The sequence below is a fragment of the Diadema antillarum genome, unplaced genomic scaffold (genome assembly GCF_040938485.1).
Source record: "Diadema antillarum isolate AM-2024a unplaced genomic scaffold, OU_Dant_1.0 seq00002377_RagTag, whole genome shotgun sequence".
Lineage (NCBI taxonomy): Eukaryota > Metazoa > Echinodermata > Echinoidea > Diadematoida > Diadematidae > Diadema > Diadema antillarum.
This window is the reverse complement of record NW_027272991.1, coordinates 11,818-33,956: the sequence shown is the minus strand read 5'-3', so window position 1 is coordinate 33,956 and position 22,139 is coordinate 11,818. Positions and strand designations below refer to the sequence as shown.

General features: G+C 38.3%; 1 protein-coding gene across 1 annotated transcript; it reads right to left on the bottom strand.

The window, feature by feature from the left end:
- Positions 1–4,872: 4,872 nt before the first annotated feature.
- LOC139714670 (succinate dehydrogenase cytochrome b560 subunit, mitochondrial-like) lies at positions 4,873–20,915 on the bottom strand. The gene is made up of 6 exons (XM_071626348.1): positions 20,875–20,915; positions 14,934–14,990; positions 14,198–14,296; positions 12,467–12,528; positions 10,395–10,558; positions 4,873–4,977 (listed from the first exon to the last, which is right to left on the bottom strand). The coding sequence occupies exons 1-6, from the start codon at positions 20,889–20,891 to the stop codon at positions 4,873–4,875; spliced, it is 504 nt and encodes a 167-aa protein (XP_071482449.1). The 5' UTR covers positions 20,892–20,915.
- Between the last annotated feature and the right edge of the window lie 1,224 nt (positions 20,916–22,139).

Genomic DNA, 22,139 nt, shown 5'->3' with positions numbered 1-22,139 from the left:
ATTTCTCTGGTCCCAATGAAATTATTTCCTTTGTTTTGTACTGTTTATTGACTGCTGATATACAGTAATGAAATACATTAGTATCTGATATAAAGAACAAATTATCGTGGTCCCAAAGATGTCGATGTACCAAGTTTCCACTGTACATTATTCATTTGCATGTTTAACCCATTGAAGACAAGTCCCGAGTATACTCAGGCAAGTGTCTACGGGAAATGCGTGTTGTAGCATAATCAGCCAGTCCTCAATAGGTTAATGCCTACAGTGTGCAATTTACTTTTTTGGTAATGTGACTGAGGAGCCCAATACCAGTACATGCAGGTAATACGTAGAGGCCTGCCTCTTCCTTCATAAGTACACAAATAATGAATGTTTATGAGTGCAATGGATAGACTATTTCATGAGGTGAAAGATAAAATAATCCATTCAACGAGGCACAGCCGAGTTGAATGGATCAATAATTTCATCTTTCACCGTATGAATATTCTGTCCATTGCACGAATGAAAAACATTCATTATTTGTTTTATATATCCTTTAGGAATAAAATCTTGTCATTTGATGTTTATGAATTTAGAAGCAAGAGAGAATGTGTGGCATCTGAGATGGAGAGAGTGCTCACTGCACGTTTTTCACTAGCGCACTGTCGCATACACACGCAAACGCAGGGCATTTTTACGTACAGTCTGCTGGGCTCTAGGCGTGCGTGCAATGGAGCAAATCGCATGGATCCAAGATTACACGGTAAATGGAGCCACATAGCAAACAACCGATCAAATAACAAGGATCTATTCAGGTGTAATATGTGACCGTGCACCTCAAACGAACATAAAGTCGCACACACTGATTTTGCGTGAGGACTGAAAAAAGTGAAATGGGTCAACCTAGCCGAACTTGACTTTTTGATATATTCTGAAAGAGAGGGTCTTCTTTTACATTATGCTGAAATTTGGTATCATAAAACGGGCAGGAAAGTGTGTTTTTTAGCAGTTTATCTCGAATACTTTGGTAGAATAGTGTGATTAGGTGTGTCTTTAGAATCCCTTTTTCATTTCTGAAAAACCTTGTCCACACTCTTCACTTTCAACTCTAATAACTTTTGTAAGGATAGTGCTACTGCTTGAAAGTTGGCATGAATTATGGACAGAATGTGTTAATGAGGCATGCTTAATTTCAGTTTAATTTGATAATCCCCTCATTGTTGTTACTCTGGTGGTTTACTTCCTGTTCTTTGTCCCTTTCATCGCACAGCCAGCACGGTTTGGTAAAGATTAAGCGCTTGAATAGACACTGCACTTCAGAGCCTCTTTTCTCAGTACACACTTTTTCTGAGTTTTTGCTTTCTTTCCAATATTTAGATACAGTGTAGGTTAGGAGAGTCCATTTGATTTGAGTTATACATCATTTTAAAGCTTAAAGTCTGCTTTTTCAGAATATGGTCTTAACTAAAAATTCATGTCTGGCGACTTTTTGTTTGTTTTGAGGTGCAGGGTCACATATAATGCATGCTATGTAAGTGTACAGACGTGCATATTGCATTTTCTTTTTGTGTTGGAGGATTGTTTGTTTGTTTGTGTGTTTTTTACCATGGCAATGTTCCACAGATCTAACGCATGATGCTGCCGAGCCTTATATTGAATGTGATCAGAATGGGGGGGAAAAGCTTTAGTACTGTATAGTAATTGAATTGGAATTATTGCCCATACACTAACAATTTTTCCCTCAATAACCAATGAACTCCCAAAAGATGGGAGTCGGTCACAAAGCCATGTACAGTACATGTATTCAGTACACTTTTGCATTTGTTGAAAGCCTGGATAGAGGTAGCTGGCTCTATGGCAGGCAGTCAAAACCTTGACGTAGTGTAAGACAGACAATGTGTTCTTTTGTAGTCATGTGTATTATATTTGTTCATTCATCCATAGATTTATGTATCATAGAGATTTGGCTTGTAAATACACTTCTTTATTTCTGAGAAATTATTGTTGGTGTGACATTGCTTTCCTGATTGTCATGTGGCATGGTCTTGTTCCTCCATTTAAATGTTACAAAATCAATTTAGAAAAAAAAAAATATCATTATGCTAATAAAAAAAATCAGTTTGACCACAAAATACGTAAAGCACCATTATTTAACATTAAAAGTCCATCATTAGAGCAAAGTTAAATCTTATGGTGGTACATTGTACCTCACACGTTATAATTAAGGAATATTCTCGAGGGTATGGTCATTAGCTATTCTCCTTTTTTTTTCTTTTTTGAGGCTTTAATCGAAAATACATGTATCTAAAATTTAAAAAAAAATGGGCTGAACCATAATTTTGCTATCAAACTTCATACAATGGTTGTATATGTACAGTATATATATATATATATATATATATATATATATATATATATATACATACATACATGTATATATATCGAAACAAGGAAGGAAAAACTGACCAGAAACAATTGTAATAATAAATAGCGAAAACTTTGAGCAAAGAAAATGGGTTTCCACACGAGCAAAGAGAGTTAAGGGTTTGGGACGAACACCGATCTAGGGCTTTCAATAGCTCAGTCGGTAGAGTACCGGTCTAGTAATTCAGAGGTCTCGGGTTCGAATCCCGATGAAAACCCATTTTCTTTGCTCAAAGTTCTCGCTATTTATTATACATGTATATATATATATATATATATACACAATACGTATATGATATGTATGTATTTACTCATTCATTCATTCACTCGTTCATTATTCATTTATGCAATGTATATCCAGTACCAAAAAAAAAATGAAATAGACATGGCTGAAGCAGGCACAACATAGTATTTAGTCCTGTCTGTACTCTTTTAATATCACAAGCTGTGGTAGATAAGTGTGACATCATTTCGTGTCGTCAAGCATTAGAGAAAGGCAACACATCTCCATATCTTGCCTACATCATTCCTCACAGTGTTACAGACACCAACACTAACACCACAATACTGTATAGGTATCACTAGCGTAAGCTTTCCTCTTCAAAAAAAGAAAAAAACGCACACATTTCTGAATACTCGGTGGAGAAAATTTAGTCATAACCTGAGTAGAGGTAATGCTTAAAAAGCGAAAAGGGAAATTGAATTTACTTTTAAATGCAATAATGAACACACACACACACACACACAAAAGAAACTGCATCTGATCATGAGTATCATGATCAGCAAAATGAAATTCGATTTTTACCAGAAAATAATAGCTTTCTGTCCACTAAGCTGGCCTCTTCTTGATGTATGTATTTTTAATTTGAATACAAATGAATTAACATGAAGAGCCCAATTCAAAGGGCTGTTGCAGGTAAAGATAACATATCACAATAACAAAACATAAATTTCTTAAAATCTGCATTTGGAAAAAAAAAAATGCAAAGAAAAACTTCGCAACACTGTCAAAATCAGAGTCTGTAAATAAGGCATGCTATACTATGCTCTCTCCCCCCCCCCCATTCTCCCTCTCTCTCTCTCCCTCTCTCACCCCCCCCCCCCTCTCTCCCCCCCCCTCTCTCTCTTTCCATAAACTTGAAAAAAAAAGGCAAGAGAACTCAAAAAGCAGCATTGTTTCTCAACCAAGAATAAAAGCAATCCCTCGATCTGCACTTCTGACGTTTTCTTTCAAATACTTTATTATAATCTACACATTCACAATTTCAGTACACAACTTCACATGCATATTCCAGGCAAACAGCAATGAGATCCACATACGTACGTATGCAGTCACAGTAAACGTGTTATGGTCTTTCTTTTTTTCTAAGTAGTGTAAGGGCCAATGCATAGTGGGTCGTACTCGTGTATAGACTGGATTGACAGACACGTAAAAGTGTCATTCCCTAGCTTCTCCATGCTTGAAGATGCTAAATATCACTCAAGCACACTTGACCAGACTTTGGCTAATAGCTAATCCCAACCCTGGATCCATCATTTCGACACTAACTTCATCTCCAGTTACTTTATGGCTGATTCTGCATCATATTCCATTTCACAAAGACAGCATCTCAGGTTTTTTTAGGAACAATGATTTGCCCCAAGCAGAAATCATTGATGTTAACCCGTTCCATGCTGAATTCTGACACTCCAATAGACTTAATACACAGGCCACCAGGTTCCCGTATGGAAAGGGTTAATTCAGTTTATGAAATTTCCGAAGCACGAGCAGGCATTACTTATCTAGAGATATCTACTACAGTACAACCTTGTTACAGGTACACTTCCATTTATATGTTACAGTATACATGCTTTATATCACAGTGATACTGTTTCTTTTCACAAATTTGGCGAGTTGACGGGTAATTGTGATAGTCACGACTCGCAAAAAATATTGCCTCCCCGACAGAAATGTATTGAATGTAGGGTAAAAAAAAAAAAAATCTGAATATTTCTTGTGAAAAGTGACAACACATTGTTCTTATTCCATGGATGAGGTTCTAGATCGTGAATTAAACCAGTCATATTATGCCTTTAAAGCGCACATTTGTGAAATGTGCAGCATAAACTGTAAATTTCTTGCTCAAAAAATTTTTTTTTTTTTCCCAGACAGCAATTCTTCTGAAATATCAGTGCCTGTTTCCTTCATAAATTATGACCTCTGGAAAGAAAGAAGAATATAAACAAAAGATAAAAGTCTTTAAAAAATGAAAGCCAACATCACGCAAAGGAAGCTCAGTAAAGAGCATGATCTTCATCTGAAATCTCCAAAACATCGTCTCAATGCCCTTGTGTGGGTGTACAACTCCAATTATACATCGGCAGTTAACAAGTTAATGACCAGCAGAAGTGCAGCAGTCCACATCCACATTTACTGAGGAATGACGCCATTGCCGTCTGCCCAGGGAGGTTGACATGAGCGAGGGCACCCTACAGGGCTGCCAGGCCCGCTGCTCCTGCGATGGAGAGGCCGAGAACCAGGTAGCCAGTCTTGTAAAGAGTCTTGATGTCATAGCCATAGCCCATGTCCCAGAACTACAATGAAGCAGAAAATAAAAATAGAGGAAGGAAGTACCAGCACTATCAATCATTTCACTTGTGTGTCATGTACATCATCAGAATTATGCAAATAACTTGTGAAAAATGAAACGAAGAAATCCAGAAAAGCACTCGTACAGAGCGCAGACCTCTGTTAAGTAGCTCGTTAATACCCAAGCTGAAAATCACCAAATTTTCCAAGATAGAAGCTTTTTTGTATACGTCATCAGCTTCCAGCAACACGGCGCCTGGCCCGAGCAGAGCACACGCTTTAGAGCGCATATGCAAACCTCAAATACACCCAGCTTGAGCTCCCAAGTTCACTGACCTTAAAGACAGCCAATCCCTTTTGCATGCAAATTTTTGAAAAATTGGTGAGAACACTTAGGTATTGTAGAAAACACTATTTGGAAACCTCCTGTAAATTTTGAACTCAAGAGGGTCTTTATTTGTTTAGTTAAATTGACCGTTAAGATTTTAATAATTTTTGCGAACTTCGCAAAAATTACAAATCTAAATACTAGTCTAGTTTTACAGACCTGTGTGATGCACTTAGTTGTACATGTAGTTCATGTAAGTGGTGTGTTGTTATTTGCCATTGATAACAAAGTAAGAGAAGCTAGTGAATTCTTCTTTTCTGACAGCTTTAACATGCATATCTGTTGTTTGAAGTATAAGTATCATATTACAACCACAGGAGGATTAATGTATGCAGCTGTGCCTAGTACACAGAATATGTTACGGAGAGCGTTTGGTGCATTATTTGAATTTTAATGGTTAACAACCTTCAAATATCACAGAAATGTTATAGATTTACAATAGTCTTGTCATTCTGGTGGAATATATCATGTTCTGTGCTATTTGGGAAGGAATGCAAAAGGGAAGGGCCATCTAGATCTTTAACTGCCAAAAGATTATAAAAATCCTTCAAAAATCCATGAAAATTTCCAGATCACTACATAAATTTAATCCTCTGTTCCTTGTGTCATTCTTAACCTTTCCTGCAAGTTTCATCCAACTTGGTTCACAACTTATGGAGTTATTTTGCACACATACAAACAAACAAACAAACTAATAAACAAACAAACAACTGTCACTGAAAATATAACCTCCTGCCGTGGCGGAGGTAAAAATAAATGATATATCACTATAGCCAGACGATACAAATACCTAGCAGCTAGTGCTTCCAGCATGGGCGTAAATCCCGGGGGGGATGGGGGGGATATATCCCCCCCTGAAATTGAGGAGGGGGGGATGGCCTGTACAATCATCCCCCCCTGAATTTTGAAAAAAAAAATGGAGGAAGCAGAAATGTGATTGTATCAATTTTGGCATATCGCATGACGTTTGTACGCCGGCCTTTAGACAGGTAACAGAGCTGAACAGTATTCTATCTTGTAGGAAAATGTATACATAATTTTCTCAAGCGCTCGCTCGCTTCGCTCGCTCGCGAAGAAAGTAACATGGACATACACTGTAAGGTATGGCTCAGACGTTGACAACGTCAAATAGTATAGGCCTACATGTAAACATGCTATGACGCGAGTAACTGGGACCATCTGCAAAATATGTACGAAAACAAACAAACAAACAATAACAAAAACTATATCGCCATAATTGAACCCCTCCATTTCCTGAATCATTCCTGAGAAACGACAGTGACTGGTGACTCAGTCAGGATAGGCCTACATCTATGGGCATACCCAGGGAAGATCAGGGGCGTCGAATCTATCTCGGGGGGGGGGCAAAGGGGCATTTGCCCCGCCCCTACGGAAGTGTTTAGGCAGACAAATCATTTATCCCCCAAGCAATTCCCGAGATGAGGACAAATCTCGAACTTTCTTAATGGAAAATTGGAAAATCGGAAAAATGGAAAATCGTTGTATTGCAATCATAAACATGCAAAAAGCTCCGCTATACAGGATCCCTTTCGATAGACTTTGTACACTTTTGAGATTGACGTATATTTCCCTAATTAATCAAAGAGTGTGCAGCAGATCTTTCACTTAACAAAAGCACCCTCATAATGCAGAGGCGCCGATGGGGGGGGGGGATGGTTCCCCCATAAAAGTGGGACAAACAAAAGCGAAAAATATAGCTACAAACGACAGTTTTTGGAGTTTAAAATGTCAAAATTTTAAAGCTCGCTCGCTCCGCTCGCTCGCATTTAATCGCTATGCCATTCTCCTGATGTTGCTGCCAGTGACTGACAGCAGTTGCGCCCGGTGCGCCTCCCTTAATTTCCAAAGCGAGAAATATAGCTACAAACGGCAGTTTTGGGACTGTAAAATGTCAACATTTTGAAGCTCGCTCGCATTTAATCATTATGCCATTCTCCTGATGTTGCAGCCAATAATTGCCAGCAGTTTTCGCCCGATGCGCCCCCCTTAATTTCCAAAGCGAAAAATATAGCTACAAACGGCAGTTTTTGGACTGTAAAATGTCAACATTTTCAAGCTCGCTCGCTTCGCTCGCTCGCATTTAATCATTATGCCATTCTCCTGATGTTGCTGCCAGTAACTGCCAGCAGTTTTCGCCCGGTGCGCCCCCCTTAATTTCCAAAGCGAAAAAATACAGCCACAAACGACAGTTTGGGGGACTGTAAAATATCAAAATTTTCAAGTTCACTCGCTTCGCTCGCTCGCGTTTAATCGTTATGCCATTCTCCTGATGTTGTTGCCAGTAATTGCCGGCAGTTGCGCCCGGTGTGCTCCCCCCCTTAATTTCCAAAGCGAAAAAATACAGCCACAAAAGGCACTTTGGGGACTATAAAATGTCAAAATTTTCAAACTCGCTCGCTTCGCTCGCTCGCATTCAATCGTTATGCCATTCTCCTGATGTTGCATGCTGCCAGTAATTGCCAACAGTTGTACCCGGTGCGCCCCCCCCCTTAAATTCCAAATCGAAAAATATAGCTATAAACGACAGTTTTTGGACTGTAAAAAGTCAAAATTTTCAAGCTCACTCGCTTTGCTCGCTCGTATTTAATCGTTATGCCATTCCCCTGATGTTGCTGCCAGTAACTGCCAGCAGTTGCACCCGGTGCGCCCCCCTTAATTTCCAAAGCAAAAAAAATACAGCCAAAAACGGCAGTTCTTGGACTGTAAAATGTCAACATTTTCAAGCTCGCCCGCTTCACTAGCTGGCATTTAATTGTTATGCAATTCTCCTGATGTTGCTGCCAGTAATTGCCAGCAGTTGCACCCGGTGCGGCCCCCCCCCCCTAATTTCCAAAGCAAAAAAATACAGCCACAAACGGCAGTTTTTGGACTGTAAAATGTCAAAATTTTCAAGCTCGCTCGCTCCGCTCGCTCGCATTTAATCGCTATGCCATTTTCCTGATGTTGCTGCCAGTGACTGACAGCAGTTGTGCCGGTGCGCCTCCCTTAATTTCCAAAGCGAAAAATACAGCTACAAACGGCAGTTTTGGGACTGTAAAATGTCAACATTTTGAAGCTCGCTCGCTTCGCTCGCTCGCGTTTAATCATTATGCCATTCTCCTGATGTTGCAGCCAATAATTGCCAGCAGTTTTCGCCCGATGCGCTCCCCTTAATTTCCAAAGCGAAAAATATAGCTACAAACGGCAGTTTTTGGACTGTAAAATGTCAACATTTTCAAGCTCGCTCGCTTCGCTCGCTCGCATTTAATCATTATGCCATTCTCCTGATGTTGCTGCCAGTAACTGCCAGCAGATTTCGCCCGGTGCGCCCCCCTTAATTTCCAAAGCGAAAAAATACAGCCACAAACGACAGTTTGGGGGACTGTAAAATATCAAAATTTTCAAGCTCACTCGCTTCGCTCGCTCGCATTTAATCGTTATGCCATTCTCCTGATGTTGTTGCCAGTAATTGCCGGCAGTTGCGCCCGGTGTGCTCTCCCCCCCCCCCCCCTTAATTTCCAAAGCGAAAAAATTCAGCCACAAACGGCACTTTGGGGACTATAAAATGTCAAAATTTTCAAACTCGCTCGCTTCGCTCGCTCGCATTCAATCGTTATGCCATTCTCCTGATGTTGCATGCTGCCAGTAATTGCCAGCAGTTGTGCCCGGTGCGCCCCCCCCCCTTAAATTCCAAATCGAAAAATATAGCTACAAACGACAGTTTGGGACTGTAAAAAGTCAAAATTTTCAAGCTCACTCGCTTTGCTCGCTCGCATTTAATCATTATGCCATTCCCCTGATGTTACTGCCAGTAACTGCCAGCAGTTGCACCCGGTGCGCCCCCCTTAATTTCCAAAGCAAAAAAATACAGCCAAAACCGGCAGTTATTGGACTGTAAAATGTCAAAATTTTCAAGCTCGCTCGCTTCACTAGCTCGCATTCAATTGTTATGCAATTCTCCTGATGTTGCTGCCAGTAATTGCCAGCAGTTGCACCCGGTGCGGTCCCCCCCCCCCCTTAATTTCCAAAGCAAAAAAAATACAGCCACAAACGGCAGTTTTTGGACTGTAAAATGTCAAAATTTTCAAGCTCGCTCGCATTTAATCGCTATACCGTTCTCCTGATGTTGCTGCCAGTGATTGACAGCAGTTGCGCCCGGTGTGCCCCCCCCCCCCTTAATTTCCAAAGCGAAGAATATAGCTACAAACGGCAGTTTTTGGACTGTAAAATGTCAAAATTTTCAATGTAAAAAGATTTCACCGTGGGAGGGGGAAACCCCCCTACCATACCCTCCCCCCCTCGCTTGCTTCGCTCCCTCACGATCTCATAACCGCTCCCCCTATAAGATCAAATCCTGTCAACGCCGGTGATAGGCCCAACTATTTAGTAGGCCTTCGCAGTGATGTCGCACAGGCGGAGCAAGAGCTGAAATACCACGATTTAGTCATTCAATAATATATTGTGAATATTTCATTTCTTTCTTTTTTTAAAGAAAAAAACCCAAAAATTTCACCAAAAGTGTGCACCAGATCGCTGAATTTCAGGTCTGAAAATGCAAAATATTCCTCGTGTGGGAGAGGGATACACCCCCCTCCCCTACACACCCTCCCCCCCCCCCCCCTCCCCCCGTTCGAGTCGCTCCGCTCCCTGGCATATTTCAAAAACAAAAAATGTCTTCATACTTTTAAGGTCTGATTTTCCGCCGCAAGTCATCTGACAAGCAAAAAAAAAGAAGCAGCAACAAGAACAAAAGGTCTTCATATTTTTGCTTCCACTTTCCTCCCACTTTATATTTCATGCAAAAGAGTGGGACATCCGATCCCTGTAAAGTATGCGTGTGTGTGTGGGGGGGGGGGGGGGGGGGCACCAAGCTTCTCTTTCCCCCCCCCCCCCCCCCCCCAAAGGCTGCGCCGGTCCGGTTATGTAAATGGCTTGTAATCGTGGTGATGGTGACCATCCCCCCACTCCTCAGTACGGATTTACGCCGTTGGCTTCCAGATTTTTGTTTGGGAGAAGCAAGCTTTCCACACTCACCAGGTGGCGAACACCGTTCAACGTGTGGAACGTCACAGGCCACGCGATGGCCAGCTTGGTGAGGAAAAGAAGAGCAGGGCCGTAGGGGAGTGACTTCACCAGCTCCAAGTAGTGAGCAAAGTCCTGGGGGAGTACCGCCATGGATAGTCCCACTGCATAGATACCTAGGGGGTGTGAGGGGGAGGGAGGGTTGCGGGATAGAAAAGCAAACATGTTATACATACTACACACTTCACTTCAGGCCATCGTGCTGGAAGGTACACCTGGCTTTTATTAGGGATGCCAGTTTTCAAGAGAGGCAAGAAAACTGTCCACAGCGAGCTATTCTGCAACTGACTGACAATTTGCCCTGCATCGACATGGTAAATAAACACTGATTATGAAATGTGTTATTACGTGTAGCACCTTTGATAGAAAATGATGGGTATACATACTCAGGTTGAACTCGAACAAAAGGCCTATTGATTGCAAGACAGGCATCATATCCACTAGACTACTGAGCTTCCACCCAACAGCGAATGATGACTCAAATCCCCTATAGCAGCAGGTACTGCACATCTTAACTCTTTATTTGCCATGGTGGAAACCCCTGTGTGCCACATTATTCTGAGACACAAAGGTTGTCACGCTTTGAGAAAGTATTCTGTTTTTCCAATCTATATTACTTCTACCAATATTTGTTAAGCTGGACATAATAGTGAACAAAGCTGAAGAGGAATGCCAAGCTTTGCTTTGATATGAATTGTATGACAAATCTATTTCTATTCATTTTCTAATGACCAGTTGCTACATTACTGTTAAGGCATGACTTTTGCACATGAAACCGTGAGAGAAACTTAGAATTTACACGCAAATTTAGTTGGGAACACCGCTTGATAGTCAATCACCACATAGAATGCAAGCTGTATGTAAAAGGAACAAAAGCGCGAGAAAAGCTTTCATTGTACTGCGGGATTAGGCGATTTATCGATCGGTTTAAGCGGATTAGTGCGTTTGAGCGGAATATGCGAAGTTGGCACGCCGTCCACTGAGCAGGACGTGCGAACATGGCACATAAAGAGTTAATACTCAAATTGATGCCACAGAGGTTGTTGGTCAAAGCCCAACCCAAGTATGTATGTCATTACTTTTTTCTATCATGGCTGCTACTGCAACACTGAATAATCACTGTTCATTTCATTGGGCAGGATGATTTGTAAATCAGTTGCAATGAAAAACAACTCTACCACTACTACTAGGTTCCAGATTTATTTTTATCATGAAAATGTGATAAAAAGCGGATATTTCAACTGCAATAGCAAGTTACTTCCTTATACATGTGCCTAGAAAAGCAATATGACTGCGTGTTCACAAAGTGGGTCTCTCAATGTAGTCTCTTTCAGAGACTCCAGAAGTAAAATTAATAATTTGAAGAGCTATTTTAGTTTTATAAGAGAGTGTGGATTCTGCAAGACAAGCATCCCTGCTTTATGTTTGCTCGCATTAGACAAGTATGTCAGCCATCCTATCCCTCACTCCCAACCCTCCCGCAAAAAAAATAAAAAAATAAAAAAATAGCTCATCCCAATGTAACTTGCAAGCTTTGATGTAATTGGCGCCCAATCACAGGTGGAGAGTTTTATCTGTATCTTGATGGAAGATAGCTCCTGCTAACAGAATTCCATGCAATCTTCCCATCATACCAAAGCATGCTAGAAGAGATAAGCTCCACTGAATACACATGCTAAACTGATGCAACAAAAAAGTTCTGCATGTGTATTACCAGCAAAAAAAAAAAATTATAATAATAATACAATAAAAAAATGATAACAATAATAAATCCAAAAATAAACAAACAATTTCGTTTGCAAAACAAGTTTTTTCTTTTTAATAAAACAAATGATTTCATAAACAGCAGTATGAAGGAACCCATTATTTGTTGATACTTTACCTAAAACTCATTTTATTTGCCTGCAAATTATACTTTGTGTGGCCAATACCATCTGTGTCCAGGTAACAGCCAAAAACTCATAGGCTAACATGTATTATGCACCTAGCTGACGGGGCTACCTATCCATACAGATAATACGAACCTACTGTCAGTCCCACGCCTGTAGCTCTGTGTGTGATGGATAGCATGGATGTGACCTGTGGACTGTGAGATAAAGTGGAGATTGATGGCATTATGGATAGAACTTGTTTCTTCAGATCCTCATTACACACTTCCATAGTCACATACATGTATATGACACACACTCACACGTACAAACATCATTATATTCTTCAAAACCAGTTTTCTACAAAATAATAATTAATTCACAATCTTCCTGCAAAGAGCCTTTTAAAAGAAGTTGCAACAAAACTTTACAATACATTAATGAAAACTTATCAAGAAGCCAGTGTTCAGAATACATGTACTTCATATCGTCGCTGGGGTGATAAAACCTTGTATCTGCAATTTTGGTAAAAATGACTTTCTCAGATTAATAGTCAAATAATGGGTTAAGTGAAGTCCTGTCCAAATCCCAACTGTCTTACTTAAAAAATGAAGCCACCACGGCATGTCAAAGAAAAGGCTATCCCATTCACTGTAGTGCTTTGGCCGCCATGTTTTTTGGCTCTCCTGAACATTTGACATTTTGTAGATACGAGGTCTTATCGCCCCAGCGACGATATAAACATTGTATCCTTTAAATCTTCCCCTGTTTATATTTCTCCTCTAGACATCATAATACCCCATGTATTCCATTCTCACTTGTAACATGTAGTCACCTGTATCTTTTTGTGGCTGTGACAGAAATTCCTTTTTCCCCGTGTCTTTGAAGGAATCGTACAGTTTTGGTTGAGACCTCATGTCAGGTTTCTAACACTTTTTGGCGATATAATGAGAAACCTCTGATGAAATATGAAAGAGCATGCAATTTTATGAGGAATTCAATGTTTATTTGATGAAATTGGTTTTGAAATGGCTGAGATATCAAAAAAAGAACGTTTCTAATAAAGTGTGGGACCCACACTTTATTACGATTGCTTTGTTTTACTTTGTTTTTGGATGTCTCAGTCATTCCACACCTGATTTTCATCACATAAACTTTGAATTCCTTTTAAAATGGTATGTTCTGTAGGATATCATAAGTGTTTTCTTGGTATCTCGCAAAAAGTTGAAAGCCCAATTCTCATCTCCACCAATACTGTACTGGGTCATCCCTTTAAAGAGGAAGTTTTCCCCAAACACAATATGTGGATTAATTAAATAAAGATAGGCAAGTGAAACATGCAGTGAACACTGGAGGAAATTTAAAAAAAACTGGATGATTTGCTCACTATTTATGAATACTTTCATTATTTGTTAGAGACCTTCATGTACCCTAACACATCTCAGTAGGAGGTCAAGAGTACATACGTGTATATCTAGTAGTGCTTTCCTTCACAGTTTCCTTCACAGTCGACTTAAAACCATCAACCCCATGGTTGCTACCTCATAAGCATTCAAGACTTCCATATTGGTAAAGTGAAATAAATCAAGGTCCCATTTTCTCAAAAGATAAAATTGACTTTACATTTCCTTACCACACAGGCTGCCACAGACTTACAGTTGAAATCAACTATATAATCGTTTTTAACTCTTCACAAAACAGGGCCCAGTTGAAATACATGTATTGTTATACAAATCAAATCAAATGACATGAATTCAATTCAAATTCTATTTGCAGAAGAAAAAAAAAGAAAATACTGCTAAAATAAAAGTTGGTAGACAATTGAAAGGCAGACATATGTCTGAAGAGAGATATAGATAGCTATAGAGAGAAGATATTGCCTAATACCTGTAAATGGTGAGATGTGGAGACATTGGTCTGTTTAACTGCTTGTTCGTCTTCCAGAACTGGTCTTGCTCCTGCTTGGCCGTCATCGCCATGGTAACTCTGTCAAAGAAACAAGAAATCTGTTGTTTGGTGCAGTTTGATATGAATTTCTAATACATGTCTCTTCTTTATACACGCTGTATTTACCTAAAATCACAGTATACAGTTCAAAAACAGATGATTTTGCCAAGAATATAAATACAATGGAAACTGTATAAAGTTTGATACCTCACTACATTCTGGCCACATCACAACACGAACAGTAACGTTATGAAATGCTAGATCACGTCATGCGATGTGTATGCAACAGGATGTGTCTTTGTGTTTCCTGTTTAGAGTTTGCAGTTCTCGACTTGCAATGTAATCTCTTTCTCTTTCCTATTCATACATGTAGCTAATCTGCACTTTTGTTCCAGACTTAACTTTGAAATTTTTCAATACTGAATGCACAAAAACCACATGTACTGTACATTTACACTGTACTTCCCCAGTAAGAGTAGTTTTGAACATCAAATGTACATACTGAATCACCTACAAATGGCACTTATACAGGGCAGACATATTTTGTCATCTTCCTGCGATGATGTCGACTGGAAAATGTTTTCTCTGAGCTTATGTGGGGCTGAAAAGTACAACCCCATGCAAATCATCTGTAATAAGTGTCATAGTAATGCATGTGAGAAGGGAATTCCCATACCTGCTTGTGATAGTTGGCTGCAGCCTAGCCAGCAGCCGATGGTTGCTGCAAACTCCCCTGTAATGGACAAAATAAAGAAAAGAAAATAGACTAAGTTTTCACACGGTAAATTCTAGAGCAACCTGCCTGCTTAAGGGCAAATAAGTGAAGGTTACATTGAAAAATACTCAAACATGATTCAACTGACAAAACTTACTGATAAGGGCAAGTCCAAGATAACATGCGCGTTACGTATGGGACATTCAGAGACTTTTATGACCTGAAAAATAGTGTTAATGGTCTTTGATCAAATTGAACTTTACCATGGTGATTGATATCTAGGAGAAGTATAATCATGTAAAAAATTGAGAAAAATGACCTTGACAATTATATTCTAGAAGAGAAAATATGTGCCGTTACGTATGGGACCAGAAAAATTTTGTTTTTTTGAACATTTTTTTCAACCTCAAAACTCTCTGAAAGTATTTCATTCTACAACTTGTAACTCACTGTGATGAAAGTCACAACACTCAAGATTATCACAGGTAAGTTTCATGTCATTAGGCAAAAAGCTCTAATTACAGGTTCTAATTAAAGACAGACATGACGTGTTACGTATGGGACAGTTACGTATGGGACACTTTGTCCCCCATTCATTTAGTGTGTGGAGAACCATGTTTATGGGTATTTTGCATACAGTTGAAGTAAAATCAGTTGAAACTACTCAAATACTGATCCAGATTGTCAGGGAAACAATATTCCCCAAATATTCACCATCACAGTCATATTCAATCATATTTTTATATTTTTATGACCAACCTGAGTATGCATGCTCTTTGTCCCCCATTCGTTTAGTGTGTGGAGAACCATGTTTATGGGTATTTTGCAAAATAATTTTGCAAAGTACCCATAAACAAATTTTTGCATAATCATTGAGGTGGAATCAGTTGAAATTACTCAAATACTGATCCAGATTGTCAAGGGAACAATATCCCCCAAATATCTACCATCATAATCATATTCAATCATATTCTATATTCTTTATGACCAACCTGAGTATGTATGCCCTATTTTTATCAGGATAGTTACTACTGAAAAATTGAATAGTTTAAAGTGTTTACTTCCATTGATGAAGGGCAGTTTGCCATTTAGTTTCAATGAAAAACAACTTGACACAAGAAATATTAATTTTAATAGATAAGCAATACCTGCTGCGTGGAATTCCAGTAATTGAGTAGATGTATAATGTCTGTCTAGCAGTCAGGTCATTGATTTGAGTCACATCTCAGTATGTATACCCATGAATTTTGTTGTGGCTACTACTGAAAACTGAATAAGGACAATTTGTGTATCACTTGCAATTAAAAAAAAAAATCATTTTACTTTATTTTCTTTTTTTTGATATCACAACCATTTCAAATTGGATCTCCATCAAATCAACTTTGAATTCCCCTAGTCTTAGAATTGTATGCTCTTTAGTAATTCATACTATTGGTTTCCAGTCATCTCATTAAATGTTGAAAACTGAATCCCCATTTCTACAAAAACTATACCATCCTTTAATGCTGATTTTCATTGTGTATTTTGCCATCTTCTCCATCCCCTTTCTGAAAATTGTTCAGTCAAGTACATGTATTGTTTCAAGTGTCTATAACTCAAAAAGTAGCTACAAAGTTGGGATGCTTTCTTCAGGATGATTGACCATTTGTGTACTGAGAGACCTTCCCAGCTAGCTACATGCATTCACATGCAATATATATGAGGATGTCCCATACGTAACGCATTTGTCCCATACGTAACATTATTTCAATGCCTAATAAAAAATATTTCTTTTGCTGTTTTTTCTTTTTTCTATGGTATTTAATTTCTCTAAACAATAAATTAGAAGTTTCCAAAAGGGCATTCAAATAACCTTAGCAATTTCAGAAAAAACCTAAAAAAATGACCTCATTTTGTTACGTATGGGACATCTCATGATAGGACACGAGCTAATTTGCATAATCATTTGCATAAACCCTAAATTTTCATACCAAGTTAAACTATTTGATGAACTTCTTCTGTCCACACATTAATCAAATATAATTTGCTTTCCTTTGAATAAATATGAATTTTTATAAATGTCCCATACGTAACGCTGAGTTTTACATTTATGCAAATGAAGCCTTTTAAATTTGCATAAATTTACATAATATCATTTTTTCCTCCATGGAAATCAAAACTTCAACTCATAAGCTTCAAAATGATACCAAATATGTCAATATTGAGCAAAGATGAAATTTTGCCTTCTGAGGGGACCTTATCTTGGACTTGCCCATAATCATGTGATGAAACCAAGAACAGCTTTATGATAACTACATGTATACCTCACATTTTTATCCACTTTGCCACATGTTTCCAATTTAGATAGAATTCCAATAAAAAGATACCTCCTTTGAAGGTAAACCTGAAACTGCAAATGAATTCCAACAATGAGCACACATAAACAGAGACTCCAACTCTCCCGTTTTCGATGGGAGATCTCCCGCTGAAAACCCATTTTTGCAAAATCTCCCGTTCTCCCGCTTGAGATCTAATTCTCCCACCCTGGCTCTGTGTCTCCCGTTGGAAAGGATTTCTTACTTATTGCTATTGTATGTTGAGAAAAATAAGCCTTAGATAGCACCAGAGAGCATCTAGAACCCTAGGAACTTGGCTCTTTGCACACATCAACTTTGAGTCTCCCGTTTGCTAGGGGTTTCAGGCGGGAGAATCTCCAGATCAGAAGGTGCTTTGGGTTGGAGTCTCTGCATAAATGAAGAAGGTTGGATTATTCCCTGTACTTCATATTCATTTGATTGGGGGGAAAGTCACACAAAAGGAGAAGTTATGGTTTACCCTAGAAGAAAAAAAAATACTCTTTGACTGAATTTACTGACATAACACACAATGGTTGTACTATTTTGTCATAGAAAGAAAGCAAACTTGGTAATACCAGTTGGTGAAATCCCAAATACGATGTTCTGTAATTAGAAGGTACATCATGTATTTTTTGTAGTCTATGCACAATGATACTTTTTATAATATAATTTGTGCAAATATCTTAACTACAATGTGAGAGGCTGCTGCAAAAAGGAAGAAATCAAGAGCCTGTTTCATATAACTTGTCATTAGTGACAACTGCCACATTTCTATGACAAATTTTCTCTCAGCCAATCAGATGCAAGGATTTCAGTAGCTTGTCACATCTATGACAACTTGTCACTGATGACAAGTTTTATGAAATGGGCCCCTGGACAGTCTACAGTATCCTAAAACACAGACTTGCAATAACACTATCATGTAAATGTATATTATGAGCAAGATGAACTAGAGCTGTATTTATGGAAAACATTTTGCCATGTTTTCATTTTTCTGAATTTCCAGAGTTAACTGATATTTTGTAGAAGTAACAACGCACGACACAAATGCACTGTAAAGTGTATAGAAACTTGTGTGAAATTCTTAACTTTTTTTCTAAATAAGGAAAAAAAGTTTAAACCTGTCTATAGCAGCCACCCATGGGAGACAAAATAAGTGGCCATTCTAGACAAGTGGCCGCTATACAAGTAGACAGGTTCTTCAACATGCTTATAGACAGGTGGTCACTAAGACAGGTTTGACTGTACGCATTTTAATAATCTGTCACTTGGCTCGGGATGGCAAATTCAACCAAGCTTGCAAAACTCGTGAAAAGCATTCTGTTTATGATGTATTTTATGTTTGTACAAATACTCCTCTCTCTCTCTCTCTCTCTCTCTATCAAAATGTACTAGTATCTATCTCATAACTATCTTTCATTCAAACATGACAAGGCTGAGAACTTGATCCTAGAAAATGCTTCATAAATGTATCATGCTATATCCAGACACTTAAGTACACATTCTTTTAACAACCTGATAAGACATTATCTTTTATGACATGACAGTTTGATCCCTGAGCACAAGAGCCAATAGGCAACATGCAGTAAAAGGCAACATAAACCATAAGTCTGTTTACTATGCAATGGCGTAATATTATTCAAAATAGTGGCACACATACTCTTTTTTTTTCTATTTCACTACACATTGTCCCAAAGCTATAGAATAAAACTTATTTACTGTGCATTGCTAACTTCATTGATCATTTACAGTTTAGAAATAGTAAACATTGCAAAGTGACATATCTTGATTGATAGAGACCTGTGCTGCCTACATGTAATAAAACTTGCCTCCAAGCTACATACACCATTAGGCAACCTGTGGTTATACCTGTGGTTATATATCCAGTACTTTCTTCTTCTTCTTCTTCTTCTCTTTTTTTTTTTTTTTTTTTTTTTTGGTACTGATATGTTCATGTGACTATGTATGATGAATATAATAAAAACATTTATAACTCCAGCAAATACAGTATGAGACTGCCTTACTGTAGACTACTAGTATATATGGTAATACTGCCTTTCAATTTGTCCAGCAGGAACATTGCCTATCACAGGAAATGGGAAAGGCCAAGTATTTAAAAAGCACTTTAAATCTAGAACAATTTCTCCATTTCCCTCTGGTTGACTCCCATGATGTTTCGACAACTATGCCTGGAAACAATGCTCAGGGTGCCTCATAATATCTGCACTAAGTCAACAGATCACATCATGCTCATACAGTATCTGAAGTCCATAATTCTATAAACAGCGAGGCTTGTGATAAAATGTGCAAGGTTATAAACCTTAATAAACATTTATGATGACAAAAAGCAAAGTGTCATCGGTCTCATGTATGTGATGCTGTAGTCCATTTTTTTTATAGACTGGAGGTACAAACTTTTTGCTATCATGCTGCTGTTCCCTGTATATGTTTGCTTTTGTTTTGTTTTTTTATCTTACTTCTTACCGGTTCCATATCAATTCTAATAAAAATGGTGTTGAAGAGCTGCTAAAGAGGCGACACACACTGTAAGCATTTACAACACATGACAAAATGTTGCACTATCCAGCTAGTGGATGGACAAGTTCCAGCACTTTTTTTTTTCAATTATGCACAGAAATGTGTCCCTTTACATATTGCATGACTCTTGGATACGTTCTGCAAGAGCAGGAGTGCATCAGAATCAGGGAGGTTTCCACAAGCAAGAAGGAGATCTGTTCTATATGTTACATGCTTCTCAATGGGCAATAAGTAATTTCCAGACCTGGGAGAGTCTCATATTCTTTAAATCTAGACATGAATAGACACTGAAGTTTTCAAGAACACTCCTGCAGAATCTTAAGACATGGCAGCATTGTAATTGAGTCATGAAATTCAAGAAATTCTATCAGTATACATGTATGAAGTGGAATTCTTGAAAAGATCTGAGTTGTCTGTAGAGTAAGCATTCCTGTCTGCAACAGGTTCGCATAGCATGGTGGTGTCTACCCGTCTATAGAGAGTATGTTAAAGTTTACAGAGCTCTAGAATCTACCTATAGATCTATACATTCTACTTTTCTAACACCGGTTAGAGAACTTTCTTTTTTGAATTAAGAATAAGAAGTTGAATTTCACTTTATAACTCAAATTAAAACCTTTGGCTTTAAAGTTTTAAGTCCTACATGTATTATCATGTAAGAGCAAACACGGTAGAGTCTAAGGAATATAAATTTAGTTTTTGCTACTCTGAGTGATAGACACTAATGTACACGAATGGGCACACTCCTACATTAATATTTCCAATATCATCCCTTTCGAAATGCTTCAGTCCTATTGAAAGCGATACGACAGTCAACCGACAGCAAACGTAACACCTGGGACTGTATACTTGCATAAGCAGGCGACCTACTCTCTTCGTTACCCCTCCTTTCGTTGTTTTTATTCAATGCATGTACATTTCAATATTATACCCTTGAGGAAATACTTCAGCCACAAAATCAGCTAAAATCATTGCAATATATGTTATAATGATAAAGCTTTTTAGACTGCGTAGACAGAAATACATACCGTAGTAAAAGAGCCATCTTTCGTTGCTGACACCACTGACCACTGTACCTGCAGATTATACATGTACTATCATGGGTGATATAACGTGTATGTATAATGCATGAATGGAGTAATGCAAGAAATATTCGCGGCATGAAATTTTTGCGAATTGAAGCCGACGCGTCGGCTTCATCAAACAGTCGCGACGGTCTTCATAGCGGCCGCCATGAAGTTTTTCGCACATTGTCACTGCACTTTGGCTTTCGCGAAAATTCGCGAAATTAAATGCATGCGAAAACTTCTATCGAGGCAAGCCCAACGCCCAGATGCTACACTACCGTACTAAGTAAAAGCCTAAGGGGCATTCTGAATTTTACTCCCAGTAAAGTCCTAGTAAATTATTGTCATTTTCAATTTTGTGTAGAAGTATCATAAAGAGTAAAACTAGAACACACAAAGCCGTAGAAGTAAATTAAGTAAAACCAACACAAAATATTAAAGAATTATGCTCCGGCAGATGACAGTTGAACAAGAAAAAAAGCTGCTTTAACCCTGAAAGCCCAAGCTATTTTGACCATTCCCAGGCCCGCCCCTATATATTTCCTTTGATATAATCAACCTGCCATTATGGCACATGGGTAGAGTAAAGCAACGATGGAGTCTATGAGCAACTCATTAGTCTTAATGACCCACCTTTGAACCCTCTAAATGTCACCACTTTGGGCACACATCACAATATAAGGAAGTACATAGAAAATAAGATAAAATCATTCTTAATGATTTCATAATGATAAAATAATAATAACAATGATAATAATAATAATATGTTTGTTGTTGAGCGTTTTGCGCTCCAGTAGGACCTGATCAAAGCATGATATTATTTGATTATTCTATTTGATGTGTCACTGTACACGTCATATTACCTTTATATGCTTATCTTTGATTATTTTCATTTAATGGTATCATTATCCATATTTCCATATTCTTGAGTCTGCAGACTGATAAAAGATAAACAGATGATACTGAAGTAAAATTTTTGTTAAAGATTCATCAGTATGATACAAAATAAAGGAAATGGAAAGTACTGTTTTCCAAATAGTTTCTATCATATCTATCAATTTGAGGTTCTTTTGTCACGTGAACAATTGTAGTTTATTTTATGTAAGACCATTTCACAGTCATTTTCACAATCGGTTAACACTTCATATTTTGGTCTTGCAGCAATCTATGGCCAAGAAGACCCCATTTCAGAAACTCTTATAATAATGATCATTGTTAACTGAAAT